This window comes from Choristoneura fumiferana, chromosome 3 (assembly GCF_025370935.1).
Source record: "Choristoneura fumiferana chromosome 3, NRCan_CFum_1, whole genome shotgun sequence".
Classification (NCBI taxonomy): domain Eukaryota; kingdom Metazoa; phylum Arthropoda; class Insecta; order Lepidoptera; family Tortricidae; genus Choristoneura; species Choristoneura fumiferana.
Window position 1 is genome coordinate 811160 of NC_133474.1, and position 25633 is coordinate 836792.

Genomic DNA, 25633 nt, shown 5'->3' on the forward strand with positions numbered 1-25633 from the left:
ACAGAACCCTATCCTGGGCGTGACGGACACTCTTAGCCGTTTTTTTTATCTAAGAGAGGTCTTTTTATCTAATGGAGGTTATATAAAAAAATGCTAAAACATCGAGCATGAATACCTGATGGCAAGCAATCACCGTTTGTAATGTAAAAAACAGTATAAATAAGGGTTTACTTGGCTTTGGTGTTGTTTCCACTGTCGTAACCTCGTAGCTTCGCCGTAGCTCGTAGCGGGTAGACCGCTCGTAGACGTGCACGTAGCCGACAAATCAGACAGCTACGGCGTAGACTCACCAGTCACGTAGGGAAGGCTCGATAGATCGGATAATGCTTTAATGTACTTACTACAGATACTGATTTAATGTGTAGCCGACAAAGAAACTATCTTTTTATCTTGCATTATAATTATAAAAGTCTATCAGTTTAGAAATAACGAAAATAACTTTAAAAGAAAAAGTAGAACCTTTATATGATCGCTTTGTCTGTCGGTCACGGCCGGCCGGTCGGTCAGGAACTCGTTTTTCCGAACCGGTGGTAGATTTTTGACATTCATAACTCCGTAAATAATAATAAGTACCTGGGCGACCGAGCTTTTCTCGGGCTAATACTCGTTAATAAGTGTTTTCCCAGAGATAAGACCAAGCTAGATCGATTAGTCATCCCCGAATACCTCAACATACCAAATTTCATCGAAATCGTTGGAGCTGTTTCCGAGATTCTGATTAGTTTCTGATTAGATTCGGTATTAGATAGTTAAATTTAATACGGTATTTGACAACTCCTGATTTTGCCATATCTTAATATTATTATGAAAATATAGATAATAATATACAGATAGTGTTTAGCGAAGAGAAAATTTAAATCGGTTGAAAATTGGATTATAGTGATTTTTTAAAAATCTATATACCTGTCTCTTTCTCAAACGCTTTTCTCTATGCAGCAAGTATGGCGGTACTGGCGTGTGACGTCACATGCCAGTATGTCTTCCTCTGTCTAATCTTGAATTTCAAACCTTTATAACTTTGTTATTTGTAAAGGTAGCTTAAAAATTGTTTTTCTATTCGATAACAGGCATTGTGTAGTTTTAATTTATAAAACATATACAAAATAGTCAAATACCGTATTGGGATTCAATTTTGACAAATTAGGTTAGTTACTCCATAACATAACAGATATGGAATCAGTGTTATAAAATTTACGGTTTTGAATAAATACTAACATACCTATAATTTTATTATTAATAGTCATATTATTAAATAAATTATGGGTAAAATCAATTGAGCAAAATGTTTTAATTAACTTATGAGAAAAATGTAAATAATTATGTTATGCTTTCACATATTAGAGGTCTAATTTGCGTCATTATAACTTTTGGTTCTGAATTTCATAGCCATTGTTGCAATACGTACCTAATACTTACAGACGTAAGTTCAAAATTGGTATAAGACCAAGTTCAACATTGAATTGTATGAAACCTGGTTCGAAAAGCAATCGAATTATCATCTTATTCATAGGGAGGTGTACCTAATAAACTTGAAATTCCAACATGCCCACCAATCTGAAATCCATGCCTTCGTCACTGCCGCAATAAATTATTGCGTCGGTGCCGAGATGGTTAACGCTATGGTGTACCTTTTTGCAGGTGGTAGGACCTTGTGCAAGGTCCGCCCGGATTGCTACCACCATCTTGCTCGCTAATCCTGCCGTGAAACAGCAGTGCTTGCACTGTTGTGTTTCGGCGTGGAGAGTAAGACAGCCGGTGAAATTACTGGCACTTGAGGTATCCCATCTTAGGCCTCTAGGTTGGCAACGCATCTGCAATCCCCCTGGTGTTGCAGGTGTCTATGGGCGGTGGTGAACTCTTATCATCAGGAGACCCACTTGCTCGTTTGCCATCCAGTTGAATAAAAAAAATGTGTACCTGATTATATTACGGTATCATCATCATCATCATCACGGGCCTTCTCTCTGAATGAGAGCACATTATTATGGGACGTAGACCGTAATTACCTCAAATGAGCTGCATAATCAGGTTAACCAAATAATTTAGAGATGGGTAAATCCGGATCTGAAGATTCAATAGAGTCAGATCCTTAAGCGGATCCGAATCCCTTATTGACTCCTTTCAAATCTTATCGACACCGAGGAGTTACTAACTCCGACCAACCTCGATCGGCGATTCAGCACTCACTTTCGTTAAATTACGTCGGATCGGATCGGATATATGCCGTCCCGCTCACGCTAATAGCATTTATTACGAGAGGAAGAGGGATAGCATGAGCAGCACGCCAGTAGTAAGTATATCCGAAGTGCCTGACAGATTCAAAAGAGTCATTACGACGAATCGGTACTTCAGTACCTCGGTACCGAACCGAGCCGGATCGGCCATATTATAGACAAACTAATAATCGCTCGAAAGAACCAGAGTCAAAAGGGGTCGGAGTCGATAAGTGGATTCGGTACCGATACCGGAGCTGGATTTGGTCAATCAGTTCCCTTGTGGGAGTCGAGATTACCCATGTGTATGTTGTTTAGACCGTGCTCGGTGTTCTCTTTAAGCTGTGTTAAAATTAAGTTGTGTTAAATACTTGTGATGTATACATGTCATTTAATAATATTGTAAATCTGTTTAAAAAAAAAATATATACCTCGTTGAGTTTCTTGCCGGATTCTTCTCAGCAGAGGTTTTTCCGAACCGGTGGTAGATTTTTTTTGACATTCATAAGTGCTTGTTGTAGCCTAAATTGAATAAAGATATTTTGACTTTGACTTTGACTTTGACTCTTTCTCGCACGTCGACCGTGCTTATACAACCCCGTAGCAAAAATACTTAACTAACCATAAATCATAGAAAACATTTATCAGAAAGTGTAGCGAACTGCGAAGAGACCTTTAGAACTGAATTCCAACTGTACTTACACGATTAGTTGACCAATTAGCAACGCGCCGCAATCAAGTCGAACAGAACAAATTAGAATACATCAATTTTACACATATTTACAAAAACAAATGCTCAATTAATCGATTACGCATGCATAAATCACTGCAGATTCGTTCCATTGAACGCTTCGCGCAATATAAGCGGCGCGTGCGCTGGTTGGCTTCACTCGCCGCCATGGCTCCGCTCGCTCGCTCGCTTCTCGCGCTCGCCGTAGTCGCGCTGCTGCAAGTCGCTTGCGCACAAACAGTCAAAGTTCTTGGACCGATCAAATCGGGTCAACCTGAAGGATCGGGGGGAACGATCATACCGAATCTACCCAGTAGACTCGGGAAAAGCTGCTCTGTGTTTAATTTTGGTGAGAAAATTTTCGGTAGCTAATAACCATTTAGTAATCTGCACATTTGTACGGAGCCATCGATGTGCGAGTCCAACTCGGAACTGGCCGTTTTTAGGGTTCCGTACCCAAAGGGTAAAAACGGTACCTTATTACTAAGACTTCGCTGTCCGTTCGCCCGTCTGTCACCTGGCTGTATCTCATGAACCGTGGTAGTAAGTTAAAATTTTCACAGATTATGTATAACTGTGGCTGCTATAACATAAATACTAAAAACAGAATAAAATAAATATTTAAGGGGGGCTCCCATACAACAAACGTATTTTTTTTGCCGTTTTTTGCTTGATATTAATAACGGCAACAGGTAGACGCTTGAAATATTATTGAAATAATATAGAAAATTAAATAAAATATGAAAGGGGGGCTCCCAACAAACTTGATTTTAAGTAATTTGCTTTACTTTAAGGAATTTACTTTTAGGTTTTATTTTTATTTTATGTAAGTAAGTATTTTAAGTTCAGTATAGTTTTATTTAATTTAATGCTTTTAATGTTATATTATTTAATTTATCATTATAACTAGCCTATTTCCCTAACTCCATCTGCGTAAAATCTTGTTTATCGCTATCCTTCGAGAAGTATGCAATTTTCCGGGATAAACACTATCCAATGTCCTTCCCCGGGACTCAAACTATTTGTATATTGAGTTCCATCTTAATCGATTCAGCGGTTTAGATGCGATGAGGTAACAAATAAACAAACAGACTTACAAACTTATATTTGTAGGATTTTGTTATATTCTATGCCATTTAGCTCGATTTGACTGACATTAAGCTTAGAATATGGTATTTGACAACTCCTGATTTGGCCATATCTTAATATTATTATGAAAATATAGATAAACAGATAGTGTTTAGTGAAGAGAAAATTTAAATCGGTTGATAATTGATTTTATAGTGATTTTTTGAAAAATCTATATACCTGTCTCTTTCTCAAACCCTTTCTCTATGCAGCAAGTATGGCGGAGCGTGTGACGTCACATGCTAGTATGTCTTTCTCTGTCTAATCTTGAATTTCAAACCTTTATAACTTTGTTATTTGTAAAGGTAGATTAAAAATTGTTTTTCTATTCGATAACAGGCATTGTGTAGTTTTAATTTATAAAACATTATACAAAATAGTCAAATACCGTATTGTATCAAGGTGTGATGGCCTTTGACACGCCGAATATCCCTTTTATTTTAAAAAAATATAATTCATTCCAGGAAGAGCTTCATCTAGACCTGATATGCGTTACGATTTGGACCCTGTACGCTTATGTAAGGAAATAAATGAAGTTCAAATAAATGACCCTAGGGTAAGTACAGCAAATATTTAATTTACCCAGTTTAATATGGTATTTTTTTCCGAATTGGCAATACTCGTAAAGATGTTGAAGTTAGAGTCCTAACCTATTAGTAAATTGTCTTGATATTTCACATAGTTATGTTAGCATGGATTTCGTTGTTGTTTAAAAATATGTATACACAACCCAGAAACACAGTTCAACAACAAAGTTAGTACCTAAATAAGGAAAAAGTGTGCCGTGATTGCCACGAAATGTATTTTAAAAATAAAATAAAAAAATATTGTCACAAAATAATTATACCACATAATTACATAATTAGTTGAGTTGAGTATCAATCAGATTCGGTAAAAGATCAGAAAATCCTACTAATATTATAAATGTGAAAGTTTGTGAGTGAGTGAGTGAGTGAGTATGTTTGTTACTTCTTCACGCTGAAACGGCTTGACGGATTTGGACGAAATTTGGCAAAAAGTTAGTTTATAACCTGGATTAAAACAAAGAATACTTTTTATTCCGATATTCCCACGGGATAGGGATAAAATCTCGAAATAACAACTGCTGGGTTTAGAGATGAAATTTGGCATGGGTGTTTTAATGACGTCAATGAAAACCACGATGTAATTTTAGGGAATTCCCACGAGAATTTAATAAAATCCTGGAATTTCAATTTAACTGCTGTATCTTATGATTTACGCGTGCGAAGCCGCGGGTAAACGCTAGATGGAAAAAAACCAGCTACGTTCCGGCAATGGGCACCAATCTCAGCAAATGCTGGACACATGGCAGCAATGCACTCAGCGCTGATTTTCAGACCGATCCCCTTTAGCGGAGGTTAGTTGTAACATTATTATGTTACGAAATAATTATTTGAAGACGTGTAATTACAAATAAGAAAACAAGTACAGTGTGATTATATGTTGAATGAAAGTGTGATAAGTGTCTGGGTATGTGTGTGTGAGCGTGTGAGTGCGTGCGTGTCTATGTGTGCGTGTTGTGTGTGTATGAGAATGTGAGTGCTTGTGAGTGCATGTGACAGTGTCGTGTGACCTAAATTTGCTTCTGTTGTTCTAGATAGTATGATTGTACTGCATTGAAATCATTTAAATGAGAAAATATTAAGAAAACAACTGACTCGTGACGTGTGCGATTCGCGTTGTCATATTGTTATGGTAACTTTTGAAGGAATGGCGGGGCGGGTGGAACCCTCTACGCGCTAGTCCGACTCGCACTTGGCTATTTTTTACTAGTGCGCGAGAAACTTTGATGAGTGAAAAGTGTGCCTTTGAAACCAAAAGGTTGAAAACGCCTGATCTAACTGATGAACTAAATATAACTTTATTTTTCCACCCAGGAATCTACCCAAATTATCATTATTTTATTCACTCTGTATGCCTCTTGCCTATATTTGTAATAAGCCATACGATTAAACAAATAAATAATCATTATGTTAGGCCATGTATGTTTTGTGATAATTAAAGTTTCATTTATCTACTAACTTTTGCCCGCGGCTTCGCCCGCGTGGAATTCGGTTATCGCGAGCTGTTCCCTCGGGAACTGTGCATTTTTCCGAGATAAAAAGTGACCTATGTCCCTCTCTGGCCCATAAACTATCTCTATGCCAAAAATCACGTCGATCCGTCGCTCCGATTCGACGTGAAAACGGACAAACATACAAACACACTTACTTTCACATTTATAATATTAGTATGGATAAGAGATGCAAATTCTATCAGCTGATCAGATGACTGATGAAATTTATTTGCGTTTCAGAGGAACCAGGACTTAATTGGGTCTGTTCTAATCGGTGAAGATATCACCGTGTGCACTGAACCAGGTATTCATCCGCACGTGATCCGGAGCACGCCATTATCCTTCGACTTCTTCAGGATAACAGCAAGACACGCTAAAGATCCAATAGAAATCGTCATGTATGTGACGCGGTATATTGAAGTACCGGGACCGAAACCCATTAGCAATTAGAGTTCTGCTGATGAATAGTACAATTATGTGAATGGTTTTAAACGTATAAAAGTAAAAGTGTGTTTTATTTAACGATAAATTCCTTTGTTCGCGTATATAATCATACAATACAATACAATGACCCTTTATTGTGCATCATAATATTTAACGATACAGAAGACAATGTATAAAAAGGAATAATTACATGGTTAGCAATAGGCCGCCTTATTGTTTAAGAGCGATCTCTTACAGGCGACCTTTTTCAACAGAAAAAAGTTAAGACTAGGTTATAGCAGATGATGTAATTTACAGCGCGTCAAATTACAATATTATAAAAAATACCTACATAAAATTAACAGTTCATATAATAATATTAAATTCATTTATTTTATGCAACTTGGCCCATATAATAAATACCTTACAGACTAACATACATATTTATAATCGAAAATATTTAAAACTAATTTGTATCATATAATACACGTAAAGGAAAAAATTCTGAAAGCATCGAACAGACCAAAACCTTTCTTAACCTAACATTTCCTATTTCAAGGATATTTCGATAATGTAATTGGTCACTTTTACCATCAATTTATGTCCCCGAAAATGATTACAGACGATGAGCGAAGCGAGGAGTGAAGGGTTAGGTACAATGAGGGCTACCGATTTCGCGCTCACCAGTTGGCGCCACTGTAGACAGAGGTCCTGCCTGAAGTATTGGCTCTGTGCACGACATCAACGCCACCTAGCGTCCGCAACTTTTATGGCTCTGATGCTCTGACGTTTTGAAATTTCATCGCGACATTGTGACAAAAATCAAACCTATAACGTATTAATTTACTATACAAAATTACTGTGATATCGTGATTTGGGTGGACAAAAGGTTGTGAATTCATTTTTGGTCATTAAAATTAAATGAGATAGGTAAAATTTATTCAAAAAGTGTGTTTTATTTTCGTTATGTCAGGGTTTGTTAACTTCATGTTTAGTTGTACTTTTACTGTAAAACGAAAAGATAAAGCTATCTTATTGGTTTCTTTGAATAAAAGTAATATTATATAATTGTTCTTATATCGCAAGTTATACATTAAATATCGTTTTCAGATCAAAATGACTACCATTTTGAAGACCGGTTTTGTAAGTATCACTCAATATAAAATTTCAACCACAAACCGTTTCATAAGGAAAATTGTTGCTGGACATGTCTGAGATGTAGAGGAATTAAGAACAAAACAGGGAGAATGTTCAATAATTCAAGCTCGCATCATAACACAAACATCTATTACTAAAATTAGGTAGTTAAAGTCTATACAAATTGCTTTGTTAATGACAGATTAATATGAGTATGACAGATGACAGAGCCAGAACTATTTCTATTTTTGGCCTCCATGTGCGCTGCGATAGATTTCATCACCCCCACCTAGTACTTCGCACCCTCCCAATAGTGGTTAGTTTGTTATTACGGGCGTGAAAACAAAAGTTATATTCAATTCAAATTTAATACCTTAGAACCGTACCTTAAAACTATCGAGCATGCCAGTGTTGCGTAGCGTTTTTTTTTTTGAAAAAAAAGGGAGGACAAAGGTATCTGAAAGACTGTCTCAAAACACAGACATTCATTGCCCCGTGACGCATATTTGCCATAATTCATTCCAGATATTGCAAAATACTCACAAAATTATTCTAATTATAAATAAACTCTCGTAGTTCACCCAAAAACAGTGACATTTGACATTTCGGACACCTCGCGCTTCGCTACACTAGCGCCACTAGAGGCCCTCATGACGACTACAACGCGCGAGCCGAGCGGGCGAAGTGAGCGCACCGCGGCTGCAGCCGACGAAGCGCCAGGACCGAATTAAGTTAGAACAGGGGTTTCAAAACTGTGCGCCGCGGCGCCCTTAAGTCACCCAAGGGCGCCGCGTTGAGTTCCTGTTACCACAGAACCTTAGGCAATATGCTGAAAATTGACATTGTTTATTTCAGCTCTCTAGTCTCCCTAGCTGCAAGGGCGCCGTGACGACATACGAAGCCTATAATTGCGCCGCAAGCTAAAAAAAGATTGAGAACCCCTGACTTAGAAAATAAATTGGCTCCTACCAATGCTGGTTCTGTACAATTGTTATGTATGTATGAATGTTAGCTCTTTATTGTACAAAAGATAATAAACAAAATACAATTTAACAGATTCGGCTGGACAGCGTTCGGGAAGCTTCGCAGTGTCTTTTCGTCCAAATTACCGCAGTGTTTGAAGTCAAAAGTCTTTGACAAGTGTGTGTTGCCAGTGATGACATACGGATCTGAGAAGTGGGCGCTAACGATGGGCCTCATGAGAAAACTCAGTCACTCAGAGGGCTATGGGTAGGGCTATGTTCGGGGTTTCTCTGCGGGATAGAATTAGAAATGATGATATCCTCAGTAGAACTACGGAATTTAGAATTGCGAAACTGAAGTGGCAGTGGGTGGGGCACATTGCTCGCAGGACTGATGGCCGATGGGATCAGAAGGTTCTCAAATGGCGTCCGCGGACCGGGAGACGAGCTGTCGGTAGGCCTCCAACAAGATGGAGCGTCGACTTGGTTAAGATCGCGGGATCGCGGTAGATGTGGAAAGCAGACCGGTCTGAGTGGAGAGCCTTGGGGGAGGCCTATGTCCAGCAGTGGACGTCTTTCGACTGACATGATGATGATGATGATGACAAATTTGACAACCTTTGAGACACATGCACAAAGACGAACTTACGTAAGGGATACCAGTCATCCTTTGAGTTGATGAGAGGGGCAATTGGTTGAGGATCGAGAAAGATTGAATTTAAAGGTTATGTACGGGGAGCAAGGGTGAATTTAGACCCTGTTGTTAGTGAACCTGATGATAGTACTAGAGATACCAGAGGCCGTACTGTCTAACGCATTCAGCATATCTTTCCATCTTCGTTAATGCACCTTGTGACAGAAAGAAGTGGTGAAAATGATGTGATTCCAAACGCGTTAGCCAGTAAGCTAAGTAGCGAGCCGTGGTGGCCGAGTGGTTGGCCTTATGACTCTCAAGCAGAGGATCGTGGGTTCAAACCCCGGTTCGCACCTCTGAGTTTTTCAAAATTTGTGCGAATTTGAAATTTACCACGAGCTTTACGGTCAAGGGAAACATCGTGAGGAAACCTGCACAAACCTTTTAAACAGTGTATGAAGTTCCCAATCGCAAGGGGCCTGCGTAGTAACTACTGCCTGCTGTGCCCAGCAGTGGGACGTATATAAGCTTGGATGATGATGATGATAGACAGTAAGGCCTCTGGTTTGATGTGTGCCAGCGATAAGGTAGTAAAATGTAAAAATATCTTTGACCTAAATTCCCTAAATTTCAATTCTGCTAGACGTAATAGTTCGCAAATACAAGTTATTTTGTAATATTTGTGTGCAACAATCCAAACCAGAGGCCTTATGTTGTAACTCACTTGTAAGCACAATCATTTTCACTACTTCTTTCTGCACAAGGTGCAAGCCTCTTGGTGTCTCTAGTACCCTATATCAGGTTCACTAGCAATAGGGTCGACATTCACCCTTACTCCCCGTACATAACCCTTTTATATTCACTCTTTGTTGATCCTCAACCGATTGATCCTCTCATCAACTCAAAGGTTGACTAGTATCCCTTAAAGGGATAAGCTCGCCTTTGCTGTACATGTATCTCAAAGTTTGTGAAATTGCATTTTTAACCCCTGACGCAAAAAGAGGGGTGTTATAGGTTTGACTGCTATATGTGTCTTTCTGTGGCACCATAGCTCTTAAACAGGTAGAGCGATTTGAACGTGTTTTTTTTTTTAATTTAAAATCAGATTTTCTAGCGATGGTTTTTAGACATGCTTCATCGAAATCGGTTTAGCCGTTTTTGAGATATTGAAATTTGAAGTGACAAAGTTGGGGCTTTCTAACTTTTTGTTGGTTGGGTTATGTTTCTTTTTATATATACAAATTACAATAAAGAGTTTATTGAATCAGGCGTTACTTTGCGGAGGTCCATATCAATGAACTAAAATAATTTCCTTGCTCACCCGCGACCTTACGATAGCAAAGCCATCGTAAGGTCGCGGGTGAGCAAGGAAATTATTTTAGTTCATTTACAATAAAGAGCTTTCATTCATACATGCATAACAATTGTACGGAACCGGCATTGGTAGGAGCCTATTTATTTTCTAACTTAATGAGGGCTATCGTTTTTTGTCTCACTAGATGGCGCACTGTTGCGTGAGGTTTTTAAGTATGGCTTTTAAAGTCTGTTATTACGGGCGTGAAAACAAAGTTTAGATTAAATTCATATTTAATACACCAAAACCGTAGCATAAAAATATCGAGCATGCCACAGTGTTGCAAAGTCCCCGTTTTGTTCGGAAAAAAGGGAGGACAAAGGTTTCCGAAAGACAAAATTGTCTCAAAACACAGACATTATTGCCCCGGAACGCCTATTTGCCATAATTAATTTCAGATATTGCAAAATATTCACAAAATTATTCTAATTATAAATAAACCCGCGTAGCTCACCCAAAAACTATGAGATTTGACATTTCGGAGACCTCACGCTACACTAGCGCCTCTAGCGGCGAATTCATTCGCGATAGCCCTCATTAGGTCCTGGCGCTTCGTCGGCTGCAGCCGCAGCGCGCTCACTTCGCCCGCTCGGCTCGCGCGTTATGGTCGTAATTGTACCGAACCTCTCCTCGCTTCGCTCGTCGTCTGATAATAATTAGTAATTTTCAGGGACCTAATTCATGATAAAAGTGACCAATTACATTACCGAAATATCTTTAAAGTAGGAAATGTTTGGTTAGGAAAGTTTCTGGTCTGTTCGATGCTTTCAGAACTTTCTCCTCAACGTGTATTATTATGACCTGTTAATTTTACGTACGATATTTATTATTTTATTGTTTTAATCTGTTGCTGTAAATTACATCACCTCATAATCTACGAGTAGTTTTTACTTCTTTCTGTTGAAAAAGGTCGACTGTAAGAGATCGCTCTGCAGCGATAACGCAGCCTATTGCTTACCATGTAATTTACCCTCTGTGTATATCTTCTGTATCATAGAGTATTGTATGATTATTGTACAATCAACGTCATAAATAAGTGATCATTTCTGTACCTTGTCACTTTCATTCGTTACACAATTTCGTATGGCTTTTCAAACATGACGTTAAAGTGATAAGGTACAAAAGTGATCACTTATTTATGACGTTGACTGTACATATGTCGGCGGCCGATCGTAAAATCCGCCAAATCACGAAATTCCTAGGCGTATCGTGAAATGGCGCCATTTCATGAATTGGCTAAGGAACATTCGCCATATCGTTAAAAACTCAACGTTTAACGATTTGCCTAGTGACGTTTAGGTAAATCATGAAACTCCTAGGTATATCATGAAACACGCCGCCATTTCATGATTTGGCCAGTTTAGGCAGATCATGAAATTCCTAGGCATATCATGAAACGCCGCCATATCGGTTCTGGCACTCCGCCGGCCGCTGCCGCGGCACGCTCACTTCGCTTGCTCGGCTCGTGGTACCTAAATTTTTCGGCATATCACGATGTGCCCGGTATAGAGCTAGGACTATCGACGAATGCGTTGCTCTAATCGATCTGCCGTATTGTTTCTCAGGCACATCACATCGTGATATGCCTGGCCAACTTGTAGGCATATCATGAATGGCGCCATTTCGTGATACTAACGGATTGGTCGGCCGCCTACGGTCCTAACTCGCTATTACCATTGAAACTGTATGGGAGAATTGTGTTTTGACAGCTCATAAAAAGGGGGACCAGTAATGCTCGACCCTATAATGCTCAGCCATCACTGTACGACCTGATAATACGAACTCATTTTGGATTAGAATTATCAAGGCGTACAATATTAGGTCGTGCATTATTAGGGTGTCCAAGTTTTTGCTCGGCCTGTTAATGCTCGACCTGTTATTGTAAGTCGTTATAATCGGAATCCAATCGAATCGAATTACCATAGATTTGTGTTAGGTTGTGTTAGGTCCAATTGTAACCACAATGCGCGAGCCGAGCGAGCGTAGCGAGCGTGCCGCGGGAGCGGCCGGCGAAGCGCCAGGACCAAATTAAGTTATTTTCTACTAAATTTATTAATATTCGGTGAACACGAAAAACATGATCAATCGTGCGAATCGATTGCTTGCTGTCAAAAGTGTGCTCCGATTATTAGGTCGTACAAAATCAGGTTGTCCATTAGCACCTTGAACATACGTCAAAATCAAAATCAAAAGTACGTCAGTTGATTGGTGGTGTCAACATCCCCATTATAACGTTAAATAAAACAGATGTTTTTAACCATTCACATTGTGCAGTGTACTTCGTCAGCAGCACTCATTGCCATTGAGGGACGGGGTTAACCTCAATGTACCGCGTCACATACATGACGATGTCTATTGGATCTTTAGCGTGTCTTGCTGTTATCCTGAAGAAGTCGAAGGACAACGGCGTGCTCCGGATCACGTGTGGATGAACACCTGGCTCACTGCATACGGTGATATCTTCACCGATCAGAGTAGAGCCAGGCCTTTGTGGAATTCTCTGAAACACAACATAAATATCATCAGATATCATCAACACCTACTGGTGCTGATGGCCAAGATGTTTCTCGAACTATATTATGTGTTAGTCCCACTGAGGGCAGGCACAGGCCTTCTCTCAGAATGAGAGGGCTTGCCGTAGATAGGAATTGGAACTTCACACAGACTGTTGGATAACTTATACACGCGGGCGAAGCCGCAGGCAAAAGCTAGTATAGTATAAAACAAAGTCGGGTTTCATTGAACACTTGTAACTCGAGAACTGCTGGACAGATTCTTTATTTGGTTTTTTTTTTTCATCAAACGAACTACAAGTAGTATAATCGTGTTTCTATGGTGTATGATTTTTATAGAGTAAATATTTAAATGTCATACATAAAATTATGAGTTTCATAACTATGTACTTACATTAGGATCATGGATTTTAACTTCATTTATTTGTTTATTCAAGTGTACAGGGTCCAAGTCGTAACGCATATTGGGTCTATATGAACGTCTTCCTGGAATTAATATATTTTTAAATTAAACCAGTTAATCTGCGTGTCAAAGGGCATCGAACCTTGATGCAATTCTAAGCTAACCTGTAACCTATATGTCGGTTTGACCTAAATGGCATAAAATTAAACAAAATTATAGTGACAAATTAAGATAATAATTATAAATACTTTTTTCTATGAATTTTGTATTTTGCTCGGAATCTTTTAAGTTTAGGTATGTTTATACCTTAGTCTGCAATTTATTCTTAAATTTCTTTAGTTTTCCTTGTAAGATTGATGTACTTACTACCATCATGATTTTTTTTTTAATTTTCAAACCAACTAAAGCCAAGCTAAACTTTAAGAGGGGGAGGACGCTCGACTTTAACGAAAATTGGCTCTTTGAAGTTGAATATTTTGCAAACACTTAACTGAATCGAAAAAATATAGGGTTAGACAAGAAAAAAAACAATAAGTGACATGGATATGAAACTCTAAAAAAACAGCCAATTGCAAATACGACTCGCCTATCGATGGATCCGTACCAATTTTCAGATTATTAAAATGGTAATAAGCTACCAAACATACTCACCGAAATTAAACACAGTGCATGTTTTCCCGAGTTCCCCCGATTCCCCGGATTGATCCGATCCCGGTTGTGCGCAGGCGACTTGCAGTAGCGCGACTACGGCGAGCGCGAGAAGCGAGCGAGTGAGCGAAGCCATGGCGTCGAGTGAAGTCGACCTGGACGAGCGACGCTTATATCGCGCGAAGCGTGGTCACTTATCCAACGGAACAAATCTGCAATAATTTATGAATGCTAAACCGATTACTTTATCATTTGTTTTTGCAATGCATAAAAAAGTTCTTTAGATGCACTTGCTACTCGTAAATAATGTATGACTTGTGTAAAGTTGTGTTAAATACTAGTGATGTATAGTTATAATTTAATAATGTAAATCTGCTTTAAAAAAATATACCTCGTTGAGTTTCTTGCCGGGTTCTTCTCAATAGAGGTTTTTCCGAACCGGTGGTAGTTTTCTTTTGACATTCATGAGTGCTTGTAGCCTAAATTGAATAAAGATATTTTGACTTTGACTTTGACTTTGATTTATTTATTTATTTTATTCGACTGGATGGCAAACGAGCAAGTGGGTCTCCTGATGGTAAGAGATCACCACCGCCCATAGACAACTGCAACACCAGGGTATTGCAGATGCGTTGCCAACCCAGAGGCCTAAGATGGAATACCTCAAGTGCCAGTTATTTCACCGGCTGTCTTACTCTCCACGCCGAAACACAACAGTGCAAGCACTGCTGCTTCACGGCAGGATTAGCGAGCAAGATGGTGGTAGCAATCCGGCGGACCTTGCACAAGGTCCTACCACCTGCAAAGAGTTGCTGAGTTGCTGTATTTCAATTTGTTCTGTGTGACTTGCTTATTCAATTGTGGCACGTTACTAACTTGTCAACTAATTAGGTATGTATTATGCAGTTGGAATTTGATTCTAGAGTTTTTGATGTTTCTAGGTTGATTAACATTATAAAGAAAGAACGAAAGAAAGAAAGAAAATACATTTATTTAACGCCATAAAAACAAACATAGAACAAAGTACACACGATAATGCATGACGCTAAAAAGTAAACAGAATTATATTTTTTGTTTGTTACGGGATGTAGATTGAACAAACTCACATATCAAGGTAAAATCGATTTATGAATTTTGCATTTTGTTCGGGCATGATTTAGTCCGGATTGTCTTACTGAACATGATTGAAAATTATTTAAAAAAACTTTATTTTCATGGACATGTCGAAGATATCAACAGAAAAGAGCGACTTATTTGCAGTACAAGACGGCGCAGAGGTGCGCGTGTCCTTGACCGCAGCTGTTTCAGCTTTATGTGATTTGTTTATCTCTTTCACGGCACACATACTTCAACATGCATGCTGTGCACCGCTTCTTCAATTTCATTAAACTTGCCCGCCCGTATAGAATTGGAAAGGGCGTTTAATCGAGCGTTAAAACTATTTTGAAGCTCAGCCATATCTCGAGATAATTGTAAAACCGGCCAAGAGCGTGTCAGACACGCCCAAAATAGGGTTCCGTAGCCATTACGAAAAAAATAAGCGATATTTTTCTAAGGATTTCGTATTTTATACGGAATCTTCCAAGTTTAGGTATATTTTATACCTTAGGCTGCTATGTACTCTTAAACTACTAATAATTCTGAAGCAAACTTAGCCGTTATAGTTTTCCTTGAAAGTTTAATTATATTTACTACCATTTTGAATTTTTCAAAATTTCCCACAAACCGGTTTAGATTTTAGAGGGGGGGGGTTAAAGTTGAATATTTTTCAAACAAATCACGGAATCAAAAAAAAATCGTTTTCGCAACCCCCTAATGATTTTAAAAGACCTATCCAATAATGCACTACAAGGTTGGATGAGAAAAAAAAATCACCCCCAGTTTACGTCTATGGGAGGTACACTAAAAAAAAATTTGTCGGTATACTTTACATACATATTCGTGCAAAATTACAGCTTTATACGTACGCATTGATAGTCCCTGAGCAAAGCCGCGGACGGACGGACGGACGGACAGACAGACAGCTGTTATAGTTTTCCTTGAAAGTTTGATATACTTACTTCCACCCTGAATTTTACAAAAAAAAATCCACCCACTGTTTTAGATTTTAGAGGGGGTGGGGACGCTCGATTTTAATAAAAATTTGCACTTTAAAGTTGAATATTTCGCAAAAAAATCAATGAATCGAAAAATCATTCTAGCAAACCCCTAATCGGTTGGATACACTATAGGGTTGGATGAGAAAAAAAAATCACTCCCAAGTTACGTCTATGCGGTACCTACCCTAAAAATTTTTTTTTTAGTTTTTTATTGTACCATTTTGTCGGCATAATTTACGAGTACATATATATCCGTGCGAAATTACATCTTTCTAGCATTAATAGTCCCTGAGCAAAGCCGCGGACGGACGGACAGACAGACAGACATACAGACATGGCGAAACTATAAGGGTTCCGTTTTTGTAATTTTGGCTCCGGAACCCTAAAAAGTGAGTGATACTGTGAGTGTATTTTGCCGTGACTTTAAAGTGAGTTCGAGTTCCAGTTGTAGTGGGCAACTTGTTAGGAAGAGGTTCGATCGGTTACGTCCGATTTATTTTTAGTTATACCCAGCATTTGGTGCGGTCTTAGCTCCGGGTCTTAGGTATCAAGTGCTATTCTCGACGTTGCGAAATATAACTAAAGTAGGGCGCGATTCAAATCTAAAAAGTTCTGTGCGGTATTGAACCGTACAATGTTTGATCAACCTTGAAATATCAAAAACTATTGTAATTCGTACCATGGAGAGACCTCTAGAACCAAATTCCAACTGCATATATATTAGTTGACAAATTAGTAACGCGCCGCAACACGAAACAAATTAGAATACATCAATTTTACACATATTAGCAAGTGCGTCTCGAGAATTTATTCATGCATTGGAAAAACAAACGATAAGGTAATCTTTGGCATTCATAAATTACTGCAGATTTGTTCCGTTGGATTAGTGACTGCGCTTTGCGTGATATAAGCGGCGCGCGTGCCGGCTGGCTTCACTCGCCGTCATGCCTTCGCTCGCTCGCTCGCTTCTCGCGCTCGCCGTAGTCGCGCTGCTGCAAGTCGCTAGCGCACAAATAGTCAAAGCTCTTGGACCGATCGGATCGGGCCAACCTGGAGAATTGGGAGAACAGATTGGGAGACCTTGTCCTTCGAATTTGTTTGGTGAGATTCTTAAAGAGAGAGATTCTTAAATTATGTATGTATGTAAATGTATGTATGTAAATACTTTATTGTACATAAAACACAAAAATAATACATAAAGAAAACAAAAGAGTACAAAGGCGAACTTATCTCTAAAAGGGATCTTTTCAAGCTAACCTAAACAGGAAAGGAAAACTTAAAGATAGGCGAACCTTTTTGTTTTTCCTTTTTGTACAATAAAGAGTATAAACAAACAAACAAACACACAGCAATTATTAACAAATAGCCTAAAATTCATTGCACGAACAATATTATTAGTATTATAATTATTAAAAGATAATATCTAGGTAACGATTAAGAGATGTAATGCAATTGCCTTTGATGTTGTCTAGTTTTTTGTTATGGTATAATGATCTATTATTGGTATAAACTTGTAATCAAATAAATAACCTAACAGTACCACCTATATATTTATTGTAACTTATATCTTATAAGTATAACTGTGTTCGATTTAATATTCAATGGGTATAGTACCTACTGGTATACCAGTACGGTAGTACTATTAGTTATTCTGTGCCAGTACCACTATAGTCTGGAATAATCTGGAATACGCACTAAAAGAAAGAAAAAAAGAAAAAAATATATTTATAACAGCAGTGACACATTACACAGGTTAGGAAAAATACTTATGTAGTGTTGCCGTTATTATAAGGTGGTGCTATTATAATAAGTACTTGGGCGACCGAGCTCCGCTCGGGCTAAAACTCTGTAACCAGCGTTTTCCCAGATATAAGATCAAGCTAGATCGATTTTTCATCCCCAAAAAACCTACATATCAAATTTCATCATAATCGTTGGAGCTGTTTCCGAGATTCTAATTACATATACCTATATTTTTATATATTTACTGAGCGGAGATAAATCTGGCCCTCAAACGTATGTGGAATCGGTAATTTTGTATGAAGGGTGGGCCAAATTTGGGCCGCTGAGTATATATACAAGAATTGCTCGTTTAAAGGCATTAGATAGATATCACTCTACCCCGCATTACAAAATCACACTTGAAATCGAGTACCGAGCACCGGCTTGCTTTTGCAGTAAAGTACCGTGAACTGCTTCAACTTTGCCCTTTGGCCCCAACATTGCCTGATTCAATTTAGAGTCGATAACTAGCACTCTTCTAGGTTTTTAAACTTTTATCCCCCCGTAATAATAGTTCCCGTGTAGATAAAAGTTTAAAACCTATAAGAGTGCTGAGTTATCGACTCTAAATCGAATCAGGCAATGTTGGGGCCAGAAGGCAAAGTTAAAGCAGTTTACGGTATCAAATAAAATTAAGTTTTCTTTTCAAAGCAACATATTTGTTGTTAATTATGTTATGATTTCAGGAAGACGCTCGCGTACTAATATCAAATATGACTTGGCGCCTGTACACTTCCATAATATAGTAAACGATGTCTTTATCGATGACCCTCGTGTAAGTAAAACAAGTATTTCATCATTATCATCATCAGCTGGAACGCTACAATGATATTATCATTCACTCCCCACTTGCATCCACCGGTTGCCAACAACCCTGTCGATGTCGTCATTCCGCCTAGAGGGTGGCATGCCATCGCTTCATCTTCCGGTTCATAGTCACCACTCGAGGACTTTTCTCCCCCAACGATCGAGTGATGTGGCCCGTCCATTAGGTACCACTTCAACATTTACATAATTTTAAAACAATAAAGTCAAAGTCAAAGTCAAAATATCTTTATTCAATTTAGACCAAAACAAGCACTTATGAATGTCAAAAAAAAAACTACCACCGGTTCGGAAAAACCTCCGTTGAGAAGAATCTGGCAAGAAACTCAACGAGGTATATTTTTTTAAACAGATTTACAATACAGATATTATTAGGTGTTAACTTTGCGGAAACTTAATACAATCGTGAATCAGATGTGTAAGTTTCGGAAAGTTTCCGACAAGTTCTCGGAACTTTCTGAAAACATTCACAAGAAATATTGGAAATTTAAATTTAAGAAACGGAAAGTTTCAATCCCTTTACAAAATTGTGAGAAGTTTCCGATATTTTCCTATACGAAATATTCCGCAATTTTGGAAAGTTTCCTTCGGCACATCGGTATCGTGAAGTAATTCAGTTGTGAAGTTCCCAAGCCACACTGGACCGCAGGGGAACCGCCCATGCCTGTGATTCCGAGAACAAAATCTGTGCCTAGCAGCAGGACAATACATTCATCTCCATTTCTTTATTTTAATAATTATTTTTAATTTTTGAATTGGAGGTTTTTTACACCTCTGAAGATTGTATAATTTAATTGATTAAATTAGTTTACTTTGACATTCAGAGACTATATACATCTCTGAATTATTTAGATTAGGAATTTCATTTATTATTAACTCAGGGATTTTTATTAACTCAGGGACTTTATACATCCCCTTGCTATATTTAAGGCTGTATATTGTTAAGCTTGTGGATTTTAAACTTGTATATTTTTAGTTTAATTTCTAGTCACAGGCTCGCGACGTAGAAGCTCCCAAGACGATCCCATAGAGCTTATGGGAACGGAAGCAATACCATGCCCTCGGCAAGACAAGACATGACAAGAGTGCGTGTGAGCTAACTTTGGGGCGGCAGACGTGAGCTTGCCTTCGGAATCCAAAAGCTTAATGGTTACTTGACCTGAAATGTTAATTACAGTTTTTTTTTTTAATTTTCTTTTATTTAATTGTATACTTTAGTTTTTAAGTATTTTATTTGTAATTATTTTATGTTGAAAAATTGACTTTCTGCCAAGTTTCTTGCGGCGCATTCTTCTTGGCAATGATGGTCTTTCCGAAAGCGCTGGTAGTTTAAAAAATGACGTGTAAAAGTGCCCATTGCGGCCTATTTACTGAATAGATGATTTTGATTTTTGATTTTTGAATAGGCTGAGATGCTTCTGCTGCTGATAATGAATAATTGGTGTTTTAGGAACATGAAATTGGGCCTATTCTGGTCGGCGAAGAGATCAGCGTGTGTACTGTACGTGGTGTTCATGTGGAAGTGACCTTAACAGACCCAAAATCATTGGACTATGTAAGGGTAACATCAAACGAGACCGATTCGCCAACAGTCAAAACAATGTACGTGACGCGGTACCGTGAGTTTATACTTCCACCTAGAAATTAAGGTGCTGCTGATAATTAATGAAGAAATAAATATTAAACAAAACGTATGCATCTTGTTTCTTTATTGAATCAGGCGTTACTTTGTTTGCTCACCCACGACCTTGTAATAGCTACGATAATGCAAGAAATGTGTGGTCATGCAGTTCCTCCACCTCAACACTGTAAGAACACACATAAATGACACAAACCCAACTATCACCATCACCACACTACACTGATGCGTTTCGAACTCAACCAGAGCTCATCTTTAGTTAGAGCAACAAACGTGTTTACCATGCTACCAGATGTTATTCTACTCCAAATCGAAAATACAAACTGAGACATGGATGCATAGAAAAACCAGAAAAAGAGACCAGCACTGGGAATCGAACCCAGGTCCTCAGCATTCCGTGCTGCGTGCCATACCCCTACACTACCACTGGGCACGTCTGTTGGCATTATTGTTTTGTGACATGCAAACGATTATCAACTTTAGAGTGGTAGACCACATATTTGGCTCATGATGGTACATCAACTGCGTAGTAGTAATTGCAATCAACATTCCATAACAAACATAATATGTAATGCTATTTATCACCCGTGAAACATTCAAAACTTTTATTAAGTATACAAACTTACTGTGGAGGCGTTTAGAACTAAATTCCAACAGCATAAATACATAATTACTTGACAGCTAGTAATGCGCCACAGTCATTTTGGTTACACCGAATAAATTGGAATACATCAATCTATAGGTATATTCATATAAAAGAAGTAACTGACTGGCCGACTGACTTACATATAAATCATAATAATATTTCTGAAACTGTAAATATTTCAGGATTTTTATAAAACTAACCTAACCTAACCTAAAGGGTTCTACACAATGGTCCTGAAATAAATCATGAATATTTACAGTTTTAGAGTTTGCGAAATGAAACAGGTTGCCAAACGTTACTTACGTTGCGAAAAGGCAGTACTCGATTTGGCACATGTACGGTCGGTTCCTTAACTTATGTATCCACTTTTTCATACTAGTTGTATAGAAAAGTGGATACTTATGTTAGGGCACCGACTGTACCTTGCGTGACATCAAGGCACACTAAGAAGGGCTTTTTGAAAATGCCCGCGAGCTAGAGAATAAATAGGATTTCTATGTTCGTTATTTACGAGGGGATAACCGCTGGGCCCATAGAGTGCTGGTGTGGAGACCACGGACCACAAGAAGAAGTGTAGGCAGACCCCAGATGAGATGGTCTGATGATATAAAGAGTTACGCCGGACCGTACTGGCTCAGGAAGGTGGAGAATAGGACGGAGTGGAGGAGATTAGGAGAGGGTTACATCCAGCAGTGGATAGATAAAGCCTGAAAAAGAAGAAGAGAGAGAAGATATTTTCGCTTCAAACTGACACTAACTCCGTAACTATAATTAAAAGAGAATAGTAACATTTAAAAACTGTTTTTAGAACTTATCAAAATTCTTCCGGGACAATAAATAAAGGCACCTATTTACTAGCCGAGAATCAAAGAGGTTCACTAAAAAGGGACTTTTTGAAATTCCCGCGAGATAGGGAATATTTTTTTAAACTAACTGACCAGCTGATGTAGAGACTGTGGTGATATATGGAAAGAAAAAAGAAAGAAAGAAAATAATTTATTTATAACAGCAGTGACACATTACAGAGGTTAAAAAAATACATAAGTAGTTGCCGTTATAAAAAGGTCCCGGCTCAGTATATGGCACATGTATTCCTTGGTAACCAAACAATGTACTAAAAAGAGATTTTCCTAAATTCTCACGGAATATGGAATCAAAGGTATTTTATAAATAAAAAATTAAATAATTATCTTATAAAGGGACTTGATATAATTTTATGGCAGATATATTTTTTTAGGGTCATAAAAATGCACTTGGAAGAGATTTGTAGAAATAAATTAATCTGCTGAGCTGATTTTGATAAAAAGGACATACGCTACTTTTATGCTGGAAATGATAGTTCTTCTCGCGAAAAATAATTCAACGAGGAGAAAATCGCGGCCGGAAAACTAGTTTTACACCATATTTGCATGTGCGTCGAAAGAACTTATTCATGCATTGCCAAATTAAACGATAAAGTAATCGGCTTAGCATTCATAAATCACTGCCGATTTGTTCCGTTGGATTAGTGACTGCGCTTCGCGCGATATAAACAGCGCGCTCGTGCCGGTTGGCTTCACTCGCCGCCATGGCTTCACTCGCTCGCTCGCTTCTCGCGCTCGTCGTAGTCGCGCTGCTGCAAGTCGCTTGCGCACACGCCCCTGTCAAAGTTCTTGGACCGATCGGATATGATAAACCCGGAGAGTGGGGGGGAGGGGCAAGGAGACATTGTGGTTCGCATATGTTTGGTAAGATTCTAGTTATCTATAAATTATTAGCCAATAGTCTGGAATTTTCAAATTCGAGTGGCGGCCACGAACCGGAAGACGAAATGTAGGCAAGCCTCCCGCTAGCTGGTTTTATTAATGGATATCAAAAATAACACGGTGTATAGCTCAGTGGCCTCCCACCAGGTGGACTGACGACATCGTGAGAGTTGCGGGTAGCCGGTGGATGCAAGTGGCGAGTTGTCGTTCATTGTGGCGATCTAAGGGGAGGCCTTTGTTCAGCAGTGGACGTCTTCTGGCTGATGATGATGATGATGATGAGCCTGAAATTAATTGCACGAACCGGATCAGTAACGATCTAGCAACTTCAGTTATTATTCTTTTTATTTCGTAATTCTCATTTATAATTTGAGGAAAATAATACTTACCCTTTTCTTTGACTTTGCCATGCTTTTAAAAACTTATTATAATTTTCCAAGACTTCAGAACCACCGGTAAAAGCTACAGCTTTGATTTAATATATTTTGATTTCAGGAAAACGCTCGCTTCGTCATGATATGCAATATGACTTGGCGCCTATACGCTTAAATAAAAGAGTAAACGATGTCATTATCCATGACCCTCATGTAAGTAAAACAAATATTTCATCATTACCATCATGAGCCGGACGACAAAGTCCCAATTTACACCGCGAGCGGAATGGACTCATTAATGACTTAGTTTAACGTACAGTGTACCCGGCCATGAAGATTGCACATCGGTCTTTGGAAAGAGACCTATCGTAGTACGTAGAGCCTTGTCACACACTACTTTATGTGACGTTTGACAGTCGTTGTACAGGTGCAATAGAGTACGGACGCATTTAAATGAAAATATATAATACAGCCGTATAAAAGCCGTGGTGGCCTAGTGGTTTGACCTATCGCCTCTCAAGCAGAGGGTCTTGGGTCTTGGGTTTTCGAAATTCATGTGCGGAATTACATGTGAAATTTACCACGAGCTTTGCGGTGAAGGAAAACATCGTGAGGAAACCTGCACAAACCTGCGAAGCAATTCAATGGTGCGTGTGAAGTTTCCAATCCGCACTGGGCCCGCGTGGGAACTATGGCCCAAGCCCTCTCGTTCTGAAAGGAGGCCTGTGCCCAGCAGTGGGACGTATATAGGCTGGGATGATGATGATGATATAATACAGAGTTGTTGAACCCCCCCCCCAACCATTAAATTGTACTATGGAATTTTTAGGAAAAAGAGGGAACTATCCTTTTTCTAGTAGTTGCAACAGCTCCCTATAGATATCCGAAGTTTACATGTCATTAATTTGAATCCTATAGTTTCGCCATGTCTGTCTGTCTGTCTGTCCGTCCACAGCTTTGCTCAGGGACTATCAATGCTAGAAAGCTGTAATTTTGCACAATATATATGAATACTATGTCGACAAAATGGTACGTTAAAAAATTCAAAAAATTTACTCCTATTAAACGTAATTTTTTTTCTCATCCAACCCTATAGTGTGGAGTATCGTTAGATAGGTCTTTTAAAACCATTACGGGGTTGTTTGATTCAGTGATGTATTTGCGAAATATTCAACTTTAAACTACAAATTTTCATTAAAACCGAGCGTGATCCCAAATCTAAACCGTGTCTGAAAAAAATTCAGGGATGAATAGTCAGTATATCAAACTTACAAGGAAAACTATAACGGTTAAGTTTGCTTGAAAATTATTAGTAGTTTAAAAGTAAATAGCAGCCTAAGGTATAAAATTTACCTAAACTTGGAAGATTCCGTATAAAATACGAAATCCTTAGAAAAATATTAATTATTTTTTTCGTAATGGCTACGGAACCCTATTTTGGGCGTGTCCGACACGCCCTTGGCCGGTTTTTTTAAACCGCCAGCGCTTTCGAAAAGACCATCATTGCCAAGAAGAATGCGCGGCATGCTTATTCCGAAACTGCAAATGTTTCAGAACTTTTAAATAACTAACCTAACCTATAAGGTTCTACGAAATGGTTTTGAAATGAACTAAATAGTCCACAGTTTTAGAATAAAATGCATTTGGCCAAATAAAACATTTGTGAAACAAAATTTGATGAAATGAAAAATACCTGCTGCTGTTTAATGATAATGAGTAATTTGTGTTTTAGAGACAAAAAGACATCATTGGGACCATTATCGTCGGTGAGGAGATCAGCGTGTGTACTGCACCCGGTGTTCGTGCGAAGGTGACCCTAACCTCTAACTCATTCGACAACGTCAGAGTAGTATCAAACCAGAAATTTGGATCAACACTTATGACGATGTATGTGACGCGGTACCTTGAGAGATCCTAGCAGGGAAGGTGTTGCTGATGATTGATGTTGATGTCTCCGCTCAATATGAATAAACAAATTATATAACTAAATGTGTGCATCTTATTTAATTAAATGATTTTTTCTCAAACATGCTCGGAAATGTATGCGTTAATGTCATGAAATGAAGACATGAAGTTTCTCATTTATGGCTCCCTACCACCTCCCTACATAACTTCTTGGCCTAGGCCATGAAGTATGTATGAAAATCCATTATTGTCCACTGCTGTAACTTTTTAAATTTTCTTACTAACATTAAACTGACAAAGGAAAAATTACGAACAGCCAACCACCACTACTCTGTAAGCATTTGCGATACTGCGTTGCCATGCGATGCGATGCGATGCGATGGATGGATGGATGTT

The 25633-nt window shown here is 38.5% G+C and overlaps 4 protein-coding genes across 4 annotated transcripts; 3 read left to right on the forward strand and 1 right to left on the reverse strand.

Annotated features, from left to right (window-relative positions):
* The first annotated feature begins 3093 nt into the window (after nucleotides 1-3093).
* Nucleotides 3094-6655, forward strand: LOC141426311 (uncharacterized). Its single transcript, XM_074085158.1, has 3 exons — nucleotides 3094-3292; nucleotides 4536-4627; nucleotides 6389-6655. The coding sequence occupies exons 1-3, from the start codon at nucleotides 3112-3114 to the stop codon at nucleotides 6596-6598; spliced, it is 483 nt and encodes a 160-aa protein (XP_073941259.1). The 5' UTR covers nucleotides 3094-3111; the 3' UTR covers nucleotides 6599-6655.
* A 6196-nt stretch (nucleotides 6656-12851) lies between these two features.
* LOC141426315 (uncharacterized) lies at nucleotides 12852-14386 on the reverse strand. The gene is made up of 3 exons (XM_074085162.1): nucleotides 14226-14386; nucleotides 13566-13657; nucleotides 12852-13158 (listed from the first exon to the last, which is right to left on the reverse strand). The coding sequence occupies exons 1-3, from the start codon at nucleotides 14356-14358 to the stop codon at nucleotides 12952-12954; spliced, it is 432 nt and encodes a 143-aa protein (XP_073941263.1). The 5' UTR covers nucleotides 14359-14386; the 3' UTR covers nucleotides 12852-12951.
* A 2850-nt stretch (nucleotides 14387-17236) lies between these two features.
* On the forward strand, nucleotides 17237-20622 carry LOC141426312 (uncharacterized). The gene is made up of 3 exons (XM_074085159.1): nucleotides 17237-17422; nucleotides 18790-18878; nucleotides 20379-20622. The coding sequence occupies exons 1-3, from the start codon at nucleotides 17266-17268 to the stop codon at nucleotides 20574-20576; spliced, it is 444 nt and encodes a 147-aa protein (XP_073941260.1). The 5' UTR covers nucleotides 17237-17265; the 3' UTR covers nucleotides 20577-20622.
* A 2132-nt stretch (nucleotides 20623-22754) lies between these two features.
* LOC141426313 (uncharacterized) lies at nucleotides 22755-25321 on the forward strand. The gene is made up of 3 exons (XM_074085160.1): nucleotides 22755-22940; nucleotides 23454-23545; nucleotides 25065-25321. Exons 1-3 carry the CDS (start codon nucleotides 22781-22783, stop codon nucleotides 25248-25250), a joined length of 438 nt encoding a protein of 145 aa, XP_073941261.1. The 5' UTR covers nucleotides 22755-22780; the 3' UTR covers nucleotides 25251-25321.
* The last annotated feature ends 312 nt before the right edge of the window (nucleotides 25322-25633 follow it).